Genomic DNA, 17,128 nt, shown 5'->3' with positions numbered 1-17,128 from the left:
AGACCACCAAAGAATTCAAAAACAAATCAAATGTGATAAATTCCCATATCTACTGGGTGAAATACTACAGTGTGCAATCACAGCAGCAAGATGTGACCTGTTGCCACAAGAAAAGGGCAACCAGTGAAGAACGAACACCATTGTAAATACAACCCCTATTTATGTTTATTTATTTTCCCTTTTGTACTTTAACTATTTGCACATCGTTACAACACTGTGTATATAGACATAATATGACATTTGAAATGTCTTTATTCTTTTGGAACTTATGTGAGTGTAATGTTTACTGTTTATTTCACTTCTGTTTCTTGTCTATTTCGCTTGCTTTGGCAATGTGTTTCCCATGCCAATAAAGCCCCTTAAATTGAAATTAAATTGAGAGAGAGAGAGAGATAAACAGATAAATATATCTTACCTGTTTGTAATGTTGGAAGTTCCTCATCATCATCCAGAGAGAGAACGAGCTGCTCTTCAAAAACCTATTTGGATTTGAAATTATACAATATATATGAGGTTAATTTGAGGGTACATATCAGGTGAACCGTTTAGACATTACAGCACTTTTTGTACATAGTCCCCCCATTTTAGGGGACCAAAAGTATTGGCAAATTCACATATATGTGTATTAAAAAAGTCAAAAGTTTAGTATGTGGTTACATCAAGCTTGTGACTCTACAAACTTGTTGGATGCATTTGCTGTTTGTTTTGGTTGCGTTTCAGAGTATTTTGTGCCCAATAGAAATGAATGGTAAATAGTGTAGTGTGTCATTTTGGAGTCACCTTTATTGTAAATAAGACACTTCTACATTAATCTGGATGCTACCATGATTACGGATAGTCCTGAATGAATTGTGAATAATGATGATTCTAATGATCCAGTGAGGCACGGTGTTCATTGACCTTGTCAAGCGTGATTCTAACAATGCTCTTAACCGCTAAGATACCTGCCTTAACGAGTCAGATTAATGAGTCAGGCTATGCAGCACTGTTTAACTAGTCTGATCCCATCCACATAAGACCGGATCATCGACCAAGTCTGGGAAGAGAGGTAAAACGGTACTCGACTGAGGCAGGCCAAGGCGGCAGGGAGTTGCCCACTGAAAGGCCGCCCTCTCCCTTCAAGTTGCCTCCCTTAGTCAGCGGCAGAGCGCACAGCAACATGGTCGAGCAAGGGCAGCTATCGCACGCCTTAGCCTAGGCAGACCAAAGCCCCCAATTCACCCCTTGGTTCCATAGCTCAGACCCAACCAAGGTATGGGCACCCGTGAGGGGAAGCCATAAGAAACAGCATTTGTAGGGAACAACAGACGAGCAGCAGGTGCTTCTAATCAGGGTTGCCGCTCATCTGCCAATCAGGGATGTGGCTTTTCTGGTACGCTATCTCATGAATTGAGATGATGTCTCCAAGTGAGCAGACGCGGAAGTCAATTGATTCATGAATTACCCTTCGTGCCCGCTCGCATACCTTAGAATTCTGTATTTCTTTGTGACTGACTTGCATACAGGTAGACCAGAAAAAGCCACATCCCTGATTGGCAGATGAACGGCAACCGTGATTAGAAGCACCTGCTGATTTGAATTAAATCGCACCAACACACCGAAGAAGGCTGCAAAGCCAAAACGTCTCCTATTCCTAACCTCTGCTGTCCCTGATGCGGTGAAAAGAATACAATAAAATACAAAATGAAGTAAGCTTTATGCAACATCTTTTAGAGTGCGGACCCATTACGCCTTGTGTTTGTCTGAATTTGCGGGTGTTACCAGCCCAGCTTCTTGGAGAACACGATGGTCCCCTTTTGATTAAAATGAATCAGATAGCCARGCACGCACGCACGCACACGCCTATGAGCAGAGGATGAGGTGACTGCATGTGGGCAGTCCATTAGCGAAAGCACTGCTCAGAACGGTCATAACGAAACACACACAATATGGTAAAAAGCTTTCCCGGAGAAAGAGCAAACAATGTGTGCACACATTAACTCTCATCAGCTTCACAAAAGCACACACGCACACACACAAAAACAGATCCACACATGCACACCAAACTCATTGATGTACCAGGTCATTTCATTTGAAAAGAAAAACAGAAAAGTATACTTACTCTAACCACRAGTGTAAGGTCTTCTACTGGCAGCCCCCTGCCTAGACCTGCAGAAGAGAAAGACACTTAACGACACCCTTTAACACCCTAAGCAGTGATTGGTCACAAGAAGAGATAGGTGACCTCTCCACTAAATATGCTGSAATCACTGCTTGACTTCTAGAACCTCTAGCTATGTCCTGTTCTGCCAATATTCTGCAGGAACTAAGAAGTCTAGAGCAGCGGAGCTAAAGCAACAGGAAAAAAAATGGTAGAGAGTGGTTGTTATGAACAGGTCTATAGATCTATAGTGCTTCCTTCCAGTCTGGCTGGGGCTGCTGAGGGGTGAGGTCGATACTGAGATAAGACTTCCTGTCCTGTCTCTCTAAGTATGCATCGATATCAAGCCTGCCGTCACTACGGTTACCAGAAACAAGAGAGAGAGAGAGGCAGCGTGTGTCTGAGGCAATGTGTGTGTGTGTGTGTGTGTGTCTGTGTCTGTCTGTGTGTGTGGGGGGAACCACCGCAGCCCACCCAGAAGAGAGAGGGAATGAGTCCCAAACTAACCTCTCACCTACACCACTGATGTTTTCACAAAGGGCTTTCTGTGTGTGTGTGTGTGTGTGCATGCGTTTGTGTGTGTGCGTGTGTGTCCCAAAAAGCTTGGTAAATTAAACTAATTACAGGAAGAGAGAGAGAGAAACAGTTGGAATTGATATCAGGATGTTGAAGTAAAAAACCCTGCTTTATCCGAGCAGCTGTGTAGCTTTACTTACAGCCTTTCACAGAGCCACTGTGACACAGACAGAGTGAGAGACAGTAAATATGGACAGCTTCTAGATGGAGAGGCCAAAGCTCTGACAGACACTCACACCATGTCCAACACCTCATCTGTCTAGTGTGTGTATGGCTATTATTTTATGCCAAGTCATATTAGGTCATCCAAGACTTGCTCCGTGAAGCTGTATTTACTGAAGGAGGCATCTAGACACACACCAGGCAGGACATTTTTCCTAGAAACACACGCGCAAACCCCAGACACACACATTCCACACACTTAGCATRGTAAGTCAGTGTCTTCATCTTTTTCATCATCTCGACTGGTTCTTAGAAGGGGTCTCAGACCAACAATGTGAGGCCAACCACCGCTCTCTCTCTCCCTTCCTCTCCCTCTCTCTKCCTCCCTCCTCTGCCTTATTAATCTCTCTCATACAGACCATGGTTGGAAATTAACACACGCCAAATGCGGGTCGATTTTGTCATTGGCGGGTAAGAATGTACATTTCACCAGACACGTTGGCGGAGCATTTGGAAAAAGGTTTTTTTTTTTTATCCAAAGCCCAGATGTAGAAGTTGGTCGAATAGACAAGAAAGACTCGTAAAGTGTGACTTTGTTCTCGTGTTTCTTGGCCAGTTACATCGTTTTGTTCACATGCTAGGTTGTTTTTCAATGTTAGTTTGAGTTTTCTGCAACTGTCTGCTGCTAAGAAGACATTACAGTGTGAGATTTRTTTCGTCACAGATAAMCAAGTGCCCAAATGACCACMGTAAKAGCCCATCCCTTAATTAAAGGGCCAGCTGAAAATGTTTGTCACACCTAATGACTGTGCTTGATTGAGCATGGACTTTGATTCATTAACTTTTAGTCATTGTTCAACTAGATTTATTTGTGTGCTTCTGCATTTCTACTTAGGAGCACATCATGTACTCCTTGTAAAAAATGTCAGCGTAGAGCCCTGAACTATAATAATAAATAAAGCACATTACTCAGCATTTTGTGGCACTTAGTTGATTATTGATGTTCTGTTGTAGAACTGTTTATTTTTATTATTGGATCTAAATACTGTACATTGGTTAAAAGACGCAGGTCACAAAAATGAAGTGAAATTAAGCAAGTAATATACTATATTACTAGTAATATATTTCTTGTTTTTTAAATATTAGAAAGCATGCTCATCTGTTTTTTGTGCAATTATGGATAAACAAAATATTTTGGCTGGTAAAAAAATATATATATATATATCCCTGTGCAGTGTGCATCCTGTATWGCACACGACTTGCTGACATCTGTGTCATGAGTGTGTATCGTCTGTTTAGTTCATTTAAACACGCTCATGTACATGACACGTGTGTGCTGGCTGGGTGGTGTGTGTGGCGTCATGGAGGCACATACACACAGGTCAGCATGGTGTATGTGTGTGCGTGCGTGTGTGTGTGTGGGTGGACCGGGCTGTGCCCTTCTCTCTGTGTGTCTCATGTGCAAACACTGTTCATGGCCTGGTCTTCCTGTTCTATTTGTGGTAACTGAGACTGTCCACTGGTAAACAGTGCTGTTTGGGGACCCAAGGAAAGCACCATGACTCTCTGAACAGAGTTTGTTTTTGAAAGACTCATCACRAAGTTAAAGCCACAATCCTGAGTTTGGTGGTTCACCCTCACCTCRGTCACTGGTATCACTTGTATGGACATCCACTCTGTCACTGTCCTCCATCTGAACATCAACATCACCTCTCAGTGCTGAGATCTGTGCAAAAAACAGGAGTTCTGTGACAACATGCTCTTAAAAATAATAATAATAATATATACTGTAGGTAAACTATACTATACACAGCCTATGAATTTCAATGTAAATGCATTTATTATATTATAAAGGTTTTATTACAGTAYAACATAGTCAATTAATGAATTACTTAAGTATGTTTTGAAGTAGCAGCTATATACACTGATTGGCCAGTTTATTAGGTACACTAATCTAGTAATGTGTCAGACCCTCCTTTGCCTCCAGAACAGCCTGAATTCTTTGGGTCYTGGAAACATTGTTCAGTTGGTAACAATGGACCTAATGTGTGTCAGCAAAACATTCCCCAAACCATTAAACCACCGTCACCAGCCTGTACCGTTGACACCAGACAGGATTGGGCCATGGACTGCTTACGCCAAATCCTGACCCCACTGTTGGTGATCGCGTGCCTACTGGAGCCGCTTCTTGTTTTTAGCTGATAAGAATGGAACCTGGTGTGGTCGACTGCTGCAATAGCCCATCCGTGACAAGGACCGATGAGTTGTGCGTTCCAAGATGCCGTTCTGCACACCARGGTTGTACTGCYCCATTATTTGCCTGTTTGCYGCCCGCCTGTTGGCTTGCACGATTTTTGCCATTCTCCTTCGACCTCTCATCAACGAGCTGTTTTCGCCCACAGGACTGCCACTGACTGGATGTTTTTTGTTTGTCGCACCATTCTCGGTAAACGCTAGATAATGTCGTGCGTGGAAAGCGCAGGAAACTGGCCGTTTCTGAGATACTGAAACTGGCGCGCCTGGCACCAACAATCATACCACGCTCAAAGTCGCTTTGGTCACTCGTTTTGCCCATTCTAACGTTCAATCGAKCAGTAAGTGAATACCTCGATGCCTGTCTGCCTGCTTAATATAGCAAGCCACTGTCATGTGACTAGAGCTGTGGCGGTCATGAAATCTTGTCAGCCGGTGATTGTCAAGCAAATAACTGCCGGTCCCACGGTAATTGACTGTTAATTAACATGAACACATTTAGCATCTCCTGGCTTCCACGCATAGCCTACAAACCACCGGTGCAGACCTTTGGAACATCCACATGTTAATAAATCCATGTAATATASCCTACACCATCACAATAAATCCATTATTTATTTTAAACTGGTCTAAAGAAACATGATATGAAGAAAATATAGTAAATCTCAGAAGAACAGAATAGCATACTCTGCATTGTCCTTATATAAGGCCCTGATCTGGCTATGCKATATGGTTGTGGGCTACACTAGTTCGTTTAGCAGACAAGATTTGCTTAGAATTCAGTGGTATTATTTTATAGTATGAAGAATACAATTGAACATACCTGAATAAAATAGAAAGGATATTTTCTCCAAATTATTTGAGGGAGTGCGCACATGTGGCTTTTCTGTGTTAGCAGTTAACAAAGAAACAGGTKCTCCAAGATGCTTAATTTAGAGTTATTAATGTAACTTTAGTTGTGATACAAATGTTGGGAAATGTGTCTTGATTTGTAATACATTCRAAGGCTGCATGATGCGACTCTAATGATGATTTGAAAAAAGTCGCAGGAAAGGCATGAGCGCTGCTTTGTTTTTTTGAGCAGGCTGRACACACTTCATCAGTCTCTCATTCACAATTTGGCAAGCTCTTGATAATGCCTCGAATTTCCTGGCTGCATCCCCTTTGTGTGGCCATAATGCCCCCRAAAAKAAATCCATGCCTTTTGCGGCCAGTGGCCATTGTGCCCTTGGGCTGAATATAATAATTATAATTCCCTTCTCCCTGCTGCGTGCCGAAGCACCTCTCACTCACATTGGCTCTCCATCACGTTATCGGGTCTTTCTCACAGGCTACAAGTGAAGACAGACACYTTGGGTACACAACTGCGGGRGTCCTTATCCAATTCCAAGGGGCATWTTGAAGATATGGGAAGAACTGTCCACATTTACTTTCCYTCAGCCAACAAGATGAGTAGGCCTAATGAACAGCAAAAGCATTAGCCTATGTAAATCTACTATCCCCCATGGTACAAAAGTTGACCTATTCCATTTTGTACYATAAATAAATATTACAAACATGGTACGGGACAGTTATGAGATGCGATCGATCGCAAATGAATACAACCACTAGAATAAAAAAACMGTTTTAAGCAATGAGCCTGACGCAACAGATGAGAACGTTTAGCTTAAAATGTTGATAAACTGTTGAGTTATTTCTTCATATTATAAGCGCAGCTATGCGCACACGGTAGTAGGCTATAAGCGGGAATGTTACATTAGCAGGAAAACACKATTTCTCAAAAGTGACCACAAATGTGATTATGCATGTAATTATTTTATTATAAAAGGTGAACTTTTATGGTGAAAATGATCTCCCCCAAACTCACGCGCTGTGCATGTCTGCCAGTTAGGCTCTAAACCCGTTGTAAAGCGGATTAACTTCGAACGAGCCTCTACCCCGGGTCCGGATCACCGCCTCACCCCCCACACACTGATTAGGCATAGCTAGCATAGCTTCACAAGTAGATAGTAGCATCTAAATATCATTAAATCACAAGTCCAAGAACCCAGATGAAAGATACAGATTTGTGAATAAAAGCCACCATTCAGATTTTTAAAATGTTTTACAGGGAAGACAAAATATGTAAATCTATTAGCAAACACGTTAGCAAAATACACCACTTTTCTAACTCCATCAGTTTCTTACTACTTCAGGTGCTATCACCAATTCGGCTAAACTAAGATATTGATAGCCTAACAAAGAAAAAACCTCTCAGATGACAGTCTGATAACATAAATTTATGGGTATAGGATAGGTTTTGTTAGAAAAAAGTGCATATTTCAGGTAGAAATCACAGTTTACAATTGCACCTACCATCACAAGACGACTAGAATTACTATAGAGAGCAACGTGTATGACCAATTACTCTTAATAAAACATTCATAAGAATAGACAAGATAGCATGGAAAGACCCAAATCTTGTGATTCCAGAACATATTTCAAGTTTCTAAGCGTTTTAAGCGAAAACACCAATAAATCGATAAGGTTAGCATAACCACATGTGAAAACGTTACCAGAGCATCGATTCCAAGCCAAAGAGCGCTATAACGTAATCACGCCAAAATATATAAATTTTTTCACTAACCCTTCTCAGAATTCTTCCGATTGACACTCCTGTAACATTCATTTTACAACATACATATACAGTTTGTTCGAAAAGGTGCATATTTAGCCATACAAAACCGTGTTACACAAAAAAATACTAGGAAATCAAGCCTCAATATGTCTGACGTCATCTATCAGAGTGATCTAGTTTAACTGAAAGCTAATCATATACTTGACTAAAAAATACAGGTTGACAGGAATCGAAAGACCAATTAGTTCTTAATGCAACCGCTGATTTACATTTTTTTAATTATCCTTACTTTTCAATACAGGTTGCGCCAAGCGAAGCTATAGCAAACAAGATGCGGACATAAAACGTTTAACATTTATCGACAGAAACACGATTTATCATCATAAAGTTGTTCTTACTGTGAGCTGTTCTTCTCATCAGAATCTGGCAAAAGAATCCTTTCTTGGTCGAATCTTCTTTGGTCGATAGATGTCCTCTGTCCTTCGAAATATCCACTAACGATCGAACGGACCCCGAAACGTGTCCAAAGTTCAGAGTGCACAACAAAGAAATTCCTCAAAATCGCACTAAACGGATATAAAGTGCTATAAAAACGGTTCAAATTAACTACAATTATGATGTTTTTAACAACTATAACGACTGAAAACATGACCGGAGAAATATCACTCTTCTAAAAAACGATTTGGAAGAGGGCAGGTCTGATGTCCATTTTGCGCATGACGCATGCAGGGGAAGAGCGGTACTTCTACGTTTTCGTGTTTTATAGTGGCTGTGATTGTGCGAATAGACTCCATTCCAAAACGGATGACGTACAGACACCCAGAGGAAGACGTAGGAGTGTCGGTTTCTTCATAGCATTCACTGTCGCCTTAAAAACAGACTCCAGATCAGGGTAAAAATTTTCTGAAATCTGACCCCTGTCATGAAAAGTGCTGTAGAATGTTCTGTTACAGCTCAGAGACAAAATTCCAACGGCTATAGAAAACTAGAAAGTGTTTTCTATCCAATAATAACAATAATATGCATATTGTACGATCAAGAATTTAGCACGAGGCAGTTTAATTTGGAGACCCAAATATGCTAATGCGGAACAGCACCCCTATAGTTCCAAGAAGTTAATGCGCTTCATTTTAAGAAGTTATTTGGCCACTTTAGCTGTGATACAAACCTTATCAAAACATATAGGCCTATGTGCTAGGCTACATGAGGTGTGCGACTATGATTTGAAAAGTCGCCAAAAAAAGCATGCGCTGTTTGCCTAAAGCTGGCATCATTCACAAGTAATAGGCTAATATGTCACCACTATTCTTGATTTAATCTTATCTTTACATATACTAAATAATATGTATGTGTGAAATTTGTTTTGATTTAGAATGGACCATAATCATGCACATGTAATCTATGCACTTAAATAGCGAATGGAGGACGCTTTTGTCGTGGTTCATTTTCATACCACCCAGGTAGACTATACTCCTGTTGTAAAGAGAAGCAATGTGCTTAATATTATGAAAGTTGAGAAATAAATATAGTAGGCCTAGCCTATAGAAAGCTGATGGATCCTCCACTTTTTAATAGAGGCCATCACTCTGTTTTCTCTCACAATTGCATAGCCTATAGAAATGTTGCGCAACATGAGGTCATGTTGGCTCTCATAAAGTGTTTGATTAGATTTTCGATTACATTTGCATTGATGTCAGAGTGATTAGAGGACAATAAGAGTGCTGAGTACCAGGCAGTTATCAAGTTTGGTAGGCTACTAATGACCATCAGCAGCATCAGAGCTTGAAGAAGCCTAATTACCGTGACTAAACGGTCACATGGAATTTGACTGCCATCATGACTCGTAACCGCTGGTGTGGCGTAGTACAGTCACCTAACAGCCCTACATGTGACTTACTGTCTATAGGAGTGAACCATTTCTGTGAACGGGGTGGTGTACCTAATAAAATTGGCCACTGTGTACAGTTTCAATTTGCCTATGAATGTCCCAGTTATTTTATAATCAAGCAGCAGCAAATTGTGCTACAACAACATTATGTAACTTCATCTTTTGTAATGCGCTTCATTTTAAGAAGTTATTTGGCCACTTTAGCTGTGATACAAACCTTATCAAAACATATAGGCCTATGTGCTAGGCTACATGAGGTGTGCGACTATGATTTGAAAAGTCGCCAAAAAAAGCATGCGCTGTTTGCCTAAAGCTGGGCATCATTCACAAGTAATAGGCTAATATTGTCACCACTATTCTTGATTTAATCTTATCTTTACATATACTAAATAATYTATGTGTGAAATTTGTTTTGATTTAGAATGGACCATAATCATGCACATGTAATCTATGCACTTAAATAGCGAATGGAGGACGCTTTTGTCGTGGTTCATTTTCATYCCASCCAGGTAGYCTATACTCCTGTTGTAAAGAGAAGCAATGTGCTTAATATTATGAAAGTTGAGAAATAAATATAGTAGGCCTAGCCTATAGAAAGRTGATGGGATCCTCCACTTTTTAATAGAGGCCATCACTCTGTTTTCTCTCACAATTGCATAGCCTATAGAAATGTTGCGCAACATGAGGTCATGTTGGCTCTCATAAAGTGTTTGATTAGATTTTCGATTACATTTGCATTGATGTCAGAGTGATTAGAGGGACAATAGAGTGCTGAGTACCAGGCAGTTATCAAGTTTGGTAGGCTACTAATGACCATCAGCAGCATCAGAGCTTGAAGAAGCCTAATTACCGTGACTAAACGGTCACATGGAATTTGACTGCCATCATGASTCGTAACCGCTGGTGTGGCGGTAGTACAGTCACCGTAACAGCCCTACATGTGACTTACTGTCTATAGGAGTGAACCATTTCTGTGAACGGGGTGGTGTACCTAATAAATTGGCCACTGTGTACAGTTTCAATTTGCCTATGAATGTTCCCAGTTATTTTATAATCAAGCAGCAGCAATTGGTGGCTACAACAACATTATGTAACTTCATCTTTTAACAGACGTATTAATGTCACTATGTGGTATCGATGTCATTCAACAGTTAAGTGACCACATTTCCTGTGATCATGTTTACGARGCAGTGTGTGTAACATCCACATTACAAACTGTAATTATAGCCATTTTACTGCCTAAGTAAGATCCACCGGTATGAACAAGTCCAAAAACTAGACAAATCATGTGTGGATTAGTTCAAACATGTATTAGACAGAGCAAACACCAATAGTTTGTTTTGGAGTTTGTTTWAGTCAGCTTTAGTTTTTCCTTAAATTCTTCACAATGTTTTCCTCCCTAATCCACTGGACTCACCTGAAGGGAAAAACACATTGAGCTAAACTGAACACTGGTCTGAATTCTGGGCCCGTATCCACAAATCATTGCAGGGTAGGAGCTAGGATCTGTCCATATAAAAGTATTCATTATGATCCAAAAGGCAAAACTGATCCTAGATCAGCACTCCTACTCTGAGACGCTTTGTGGATACGAGCCCTGATCTCACCTGTCTGAGGATATTGTGGTCCGTCAGTTTCTCTCTGAGAACCAGGATGTTGTCCAGAACACTGCTCTCAGGGCCCCCCAGGAAGGTAAGGTTAAGGGTGCCAGACKCAGGACACACCCTTAGCACACAAGTCCTATCTGCCCACACACAGCACACCCCGACAGGGGGAGACCTCTGTGGGACAGGGGGGCTGTATGGAAGTGAAGTAGGAAGGTAATGGGTTAGTTATCTGATTGAYTTGGCCATTTTTTTATGGACAATCATCACTCACACGAATAATTGCTCTTGGGTTGTTATGGTAAAAGAGACAGTGTCCTCAATTACTTACCTGGTAAAATGAAGGCAATAAATAAACAAACATGATGATGATATAATCTTTTGTGGTGCAGAGGCGGAGACTCACGTGGTAAGCGCCATAAAGAGGGTGTGGTCTCCTCCGTTCTGAGCCAGCTGGAGGGGTGTGGCCCCCTCTTCATTTGGCAGGGTCAGTGCCCTCTGACCCTTGGGCTGGCCAATCAGGAAGCGGGAGAGACAGAGCAAACCCAGACGCACGGAGAGGTGGAGGAGAGTGTCTCTGGGCTGGTGCTCTGCAGAGAGAGAGACAGAGAGAGACAGAGAGTTTATTTATTTATTTCCCCCTGATATTCATACTTCAACTATGTGCACATTGTTTAAAAACTGTACATAGCTAAAAAAAATATAACATTTGAAATGCCTTTATACCTTTGAAACTTTTGTGAGTGTAATGTTTACTGTTAATTTCAGAAGATTTTTTTCACATTTATTGTTTTAGTATTTGCTGTGGCAATGTAAACATGTTTCCCATGCCAATAAAGCCCCTTTMAATTGAATTGAGAAGGTAAGAGGGGGTAAAATAACATGGTAGCCAATGTTAATAACATTGCAGACACAGACAACACTGTGTTCCATAAAAAAGATGAATACAGACAGTATTCAGGCCAGAGGGGACCAGCCCTCTGTATAAGAACATTGTGGCCTCTTACATCTCCACTATAGATCACTCAACTGTTATCACTGTTATCCTTCACACGATATCTTCACCGTCCACACTTATTGTACTCCCCTCTCTAGACCTAAACACACACACATATCCTGGCTCCAGGTCAGGTGTGAATGCCGAAATACACTCTGAATGCGCACACACACATGGTATGCGCATAGATGGTACGCACTGTAGCTAGAACACATACATTTGGTATTTGCTATTTTATTAGGATCCCCGTTAGCGGTTGCAAAAGCAGCAGCTACTCTTCCCGGGGTCCACACAAAACACGAAACATAATACAGAACATTAATAGACAAGAACAGAACTACATGGTACCGTATGTAGGCCTACTGTAGCTAACACACAATCCAGYTGGGTGTCATGCTGTGTGAAGTCTATCTAGACTATAAAACTGTATGGAGAATGCAATGCATACCAACAAAGCAGGTCAGGTATGTCACACTGGTGTTAGTTATTACACTGGCTTGTATCTTAGGGCTGTGGTATTGAGAAAAAATTAAGTACCACATTAGCTACAAGTCCTTGGGAAAGTTCACCCCTGTTTGATTCAGGCAGCATATCAAATGGCACCCTGTTCCCCTATCTAGTGCACTACTAATGACCAGAAATCGGGTGTCATTTGAGAGGCGACTTCAGTAACTCCTCCTCGTAATGAAGAGATGAGACATTGAGAGTGACAGGGATGATAACGACATTGACAGAAGCCAGCGAGAGAGCATCAGAAGAGCRCAGACACACACACAAATACGGTAACCCTCTCAACCTGCTCAGCATGTGTTAATGAAGCCAGTGCGTTGGAGGGATCAGGTGGCTGCGGCCCAGAGCAGGGCACACACACATCCTTGTTGTGTTTGATTACACACACTGAATTACATTTTTTAGGAGGTGAATAGGTCTATACTCTATAATTTCCAGCAAGACTAAGAAAGAAAGCTATAGTTGCTATGGAAATCGGCCTATATCTCTTKATTCTGAATCGCTGTCCTAAACTTGAACTTTCTCTCCATATCTTTTTCACACTGTGTTCGTTCCCACAGTTACCCATACTGTACCACAAATGCTTAACGATGTACCACATAACCATGACCCAATTACTTGACCAAGAACTGTAAATGAGGGAAAAATGCTGTCCCTTCCAGGTCAAAGTTCAGTCAACTAAGAAAATGTATTGAAAAATGTCCTTAGAGACAATATTTTAACAAACCTAACACAATGCTAAATCTTAGCGCTAGCGCTATAGGTTCGGGGGAGTGCCAGAAATATTTGAGCTATTTTCACAACCGGAATTATGGCCGCAGTAGCTGGCGGTGGTGCGAAAAGGCTGGGTTTTAATGACTAAACAAGTTGTAGGTGTGTCAAGGCTTGACCCCTCACTGGCCAATCAGAACATGCTCCATGGCTAAATAGGTGGTTGCTTAAAATTGTGTATTTACGGTCTTTTATGTATTGCGTTGTCATCAACTCCAGTTTGACTGTTAATCCATTATAGCCTAGCTTGTTAAATAGCCTACAGAAACAAAATAACAAAATGTATTTAGGCCTATCCCATCTTTGCTAAATAGGTTGAACATGTTTGCAGTCCACATTGCATGGCTTTCAATATGGAAATARATTGTTAAAATTAACATTCGCACTGATATAAGGGCGAGGCCTACTGTACATTATATCTGCCATGTCAGAGGCATGGACTATCAGAACATTGGCAATAAGCAAAATTAAAATTCACTATTCATAAGGTTTAAAAAAAGAGTGAATAATTCTAATCAAATCAAAACAACTTGTTTTTAATAGGCTACAGTATGTCTAAAGACAGGTATAGGTACCATAATTGATCCCCGTGGGCATAAAATATTAAGGTCGACTTGAGGCTTTTACGCACATCCAAAATTATAACGGGAGCTGGCTAAAATAAGGATAAAAAGAATGTCAAGCTCCCTGTTTTGCTGCTCCCAAACTTGATCTTTGAATAAAGATTTGGTGGTTTATATTTTTGTTCAAAGAAGTCGAATGAGCCAAACCCTTTACTGATAGGCTGCTATTTGGCGAATGCATTGMGCAGGACAAACAAAAAACAGCCTTCATTGAGGGGAGCCTATGCTTGTTTTTTCTGTCAAATGAAATAGAAAAACAAGCAATCTGTTTATTAAAATAACAGCAATATTTCTAAATAGGATGGGGTCAGAAACATATCARAAATCACACCGGTGTCGCACTGTGTGCACACGCAGGCCTACATGTCTTTACGCATAATATTTGCACAAAATACTACGCTCCTGTCAATTGTKTCATCAACTTTACCTTTGAGGCACATTTTTTTATTTTTTATCTGCCGTTGATATTGCATTACAGGAGGACTGAATAGTTTGGAAGAGCGTGTCTTTGGTAATCGGYCGAGAGACGCTCTTTGAAAATGGGGATGGATAGCTTAAGTGCAATGAAGTGCGCAGGTATGTGAATTGTGAATCATTAAAAAGCATGAGGGCAAAAACCTCTCAGTAGACCCTTTAAAACACCTTTATTTATAGGCTGCTTGGCTAATACATGGCCAGGATTATTTTTTTTTATGCACGTATGTGAAGCTACTAAGCTAGCCTTGATTAAGGGGAGGGTAGGCTAGCTTTTAATCAAATTCAACMAAATGGGCGGGAAACCTATTTATTTTTTATGTTTCTAAATACGAGATTCACCGGCACAAAAGGCACCTCTCTCGTTCCATGGGCACAGTGTGTCATGGCTGMATAGGCTGCAACATTATCAACTGCGTGAACGTTAAGACCCGATTTTTGTGGACCTTAAAACTTCCCATTAGCGCTGCATGAAAATGTCACATTTGCGCTTGTTTTTAAAGGACACCTCAAATATTCCCACCCCTCCTACCTCAAGGCACACAGACAATACGCGACCTTTCCAATGAGACGGGCAAGCATTGAAGAGAACAATTTACAAAACACAATCCCCCCCTCTTACGTAAGAAGCTGTGGGTGAACTTGGTCTGTGGCTAGAATGAAGCGCGTTTCTCCATCCCCCTTCACTCTTCCCTTCTCAGTATGACATACACAGTCCAAACTAATGTCATCGCGATCCGTGTGCTTTCGCTAGCTTGATAAAGTTAAATAACGAGTTTTGATAATGAGTTTTGTGTGTGCATGTAGGCTTTCGTTTGAATCTGGCCATAGCGGTGCCAGTCTGTCTCTGCCAGCTGGTTGTTCTGTTGACCTGTTTGGCAAGGTATCCATGTGGCATTGTTGTTGTGCTGCATGCAGAAACAGGCTGGCACCAGAGATGGTGTTTGTCTATAGTATTTCCTCCCTTACTTGTAGAGACAATGTAACACCATATAAAACGCTCATGTGACAATGAACATGACATTAGCACATTGAAAGAGAGTATGTGTAGTCTGCATTATTGCCCTTACCATGGTTCCATGGCACCAGCTACAGTAAGTACACGTCGAGCTGAGTTAAGCGAGTGTGGTTGTGCTGTGTGTGAACACATTACATGGCACTATCTGAAATGTTATGACTGAAAACGTATGGTATTCATCTGAATACGTCTGTGTAGCCGATACAGAAGCTATTGTTTTCATTGTTTAATTTCAAGAATTATTTACCTTTCTGAACGGGGATAACTGTCTTGGGGCATTTCTTCCTTACCTGTTACTGATTGTAATCTATATGACATAAGCCTATTGGCTAAGTGGATAACGTTGTTTTATATTGTATTGTATAGGAGAGCTAGTTACCTTCTCTAGGTTGGCTGGCCTTGCCGCTCCACTCCAGTGGGTAGTCCAAGTTGGCCACAGCCTGGGTTATCTTCTCATCCATCTCCCTGAGACGACACTCCACCTCTGGATCAGGTCTGGGTCCCCCATACCCATCCTCCTGGTCTGTCTTCCCCAGATCGTGCTCTCCTGAGCCAGCACTCCTGTCACCCTCCGTGTTCCCCTCCCCTGGAGCTGCTGAAACCCTCCTCAGGACCTCCAGGTGGCTCTGGGGACTCAGACAGTCGCTATTGGCTAGCAGGTACTCGGCCACTTCCTGTGGCAAATCACAGACGTAGTCCAGCGAGGCCCCGCCTCCACAGGGCTTGGCTCTGCCCTCTGTGTGGCAATACGCTGTGACAGAGACAGTCTCCTGAAGGTCATGACCTGTGGAGGAGAGGAGACGAACAGACGACTGATGATGGAATATGACAACGATACGGTCTGAGAGTCCTGCCGACACCGAGGCTGTCCTAATGTGGACACAAAGAATAGTTTTCTGCTCCCAAACATGATTTCTATTGAAGATTGTGATCGAGCAACAATGTTTGGACCAACATGGTCCTCATTAAGTTAGGCAAACTACTGCTATGAATACATCTACTGACTTTATTAGAATCGCAGTTATTTTGACCTAAAATTTGAATAAAAGGGGAATTAATGATAACTGGTGGCAATGACCCTGTATCAAACTAAGGGTTCTGTTCGAACCTCAGTCAGTAGCTCTGTGTGTGACTGTCAGACTGATCTGGGATCAATGGGCACCAGGAATTGTGGGACTCACCTGGAACAGTGAAGCACAGAGACTTTCCATCCTCTGTTCTCTTCCCTAGAGTAACATGGGCTAGTCTGGAACCTTCTAAAACCACATAGAACTCTGTCTGTTCTGGTTCTAGATCTGGAACCTGCAGAAGAGCACACACTTCCAATTGGCCCTGAGAAGAGAGATGGACAGAGAGAGAACGAGAGAACAAAAGAAAGAGAGAGAAAGGGGGTGGGGATAAAAAAGGGTTTTACCGTGTGATATCACGATATGGTTTCATTGGTTTTCTATCTAGAGAGAAGAACAGAAAATTAGAAGACAGCGCATCAACACAT

General features: G+C 41.6%; 1 protein-coding gene across 1 annotated transcript in view; it reads right to left on the bottom strand.

Annotated features, from left to right (window-relative positions):
* LOC111964473 (rho guanine nucleotide exchange factor 28-like) overlaps positions 1-17,128 on the bottom strand; it is a 103,135-nt gene that overhangs the window by 62,075 nt on the left and 23,932 nt on the right. The window contains exons 3-9 of the mRNA XM_070443539.1: positions 16,815-16,965; positions 16,013-16,417; positions 11,647-11,830; positions 11,244-11,433; positions 4,520-4,604; positions 2,102-2,148; positions 416-479 (exon numbers count right to left, since the gene is read on the bottom strand). Of these exons, the coding sequence (XP_070299640.1) occupies positions 416-479; positions 2,102-2,148; positions 4,520-4,604; positions 11,244-11,433; positions 11,647-11,830; positions 16,013-16,417; positions 16,815-16,965 (1,126 nt within the window). The remainder of the gene's footprint in view (positions 1-415; positions 480-2,101; positions 2,149-4,519; positions 4,605-11,243; positions 11,434-11,646; positions 11,831-16,012; positions 16,418-16,814; positions 16,966-17,128) is intronic.

The sequence above is a fragment of the Salvelinus sp. IW2-2015 genome, linkage group LG5 (assembly GCF_002910315.2).
Source record: "Salvelinus sp. IW2-2015 linkage group LG5, ASM291031v2, whole genome shotgun sequence".
Classification (NCBI taxonomy): Eukaryota; Metazoa; Chordata; class Actinopteri; order Salmoniformes; family Salmonidae; genus Salvelinus; species Salvelinus sp. IW2-2015.
The sequence above is the reverse complement of the archived record's forward strand: the minus strand, read 5'-3'. Positions and strand labels throughout refer to the sequence as shown.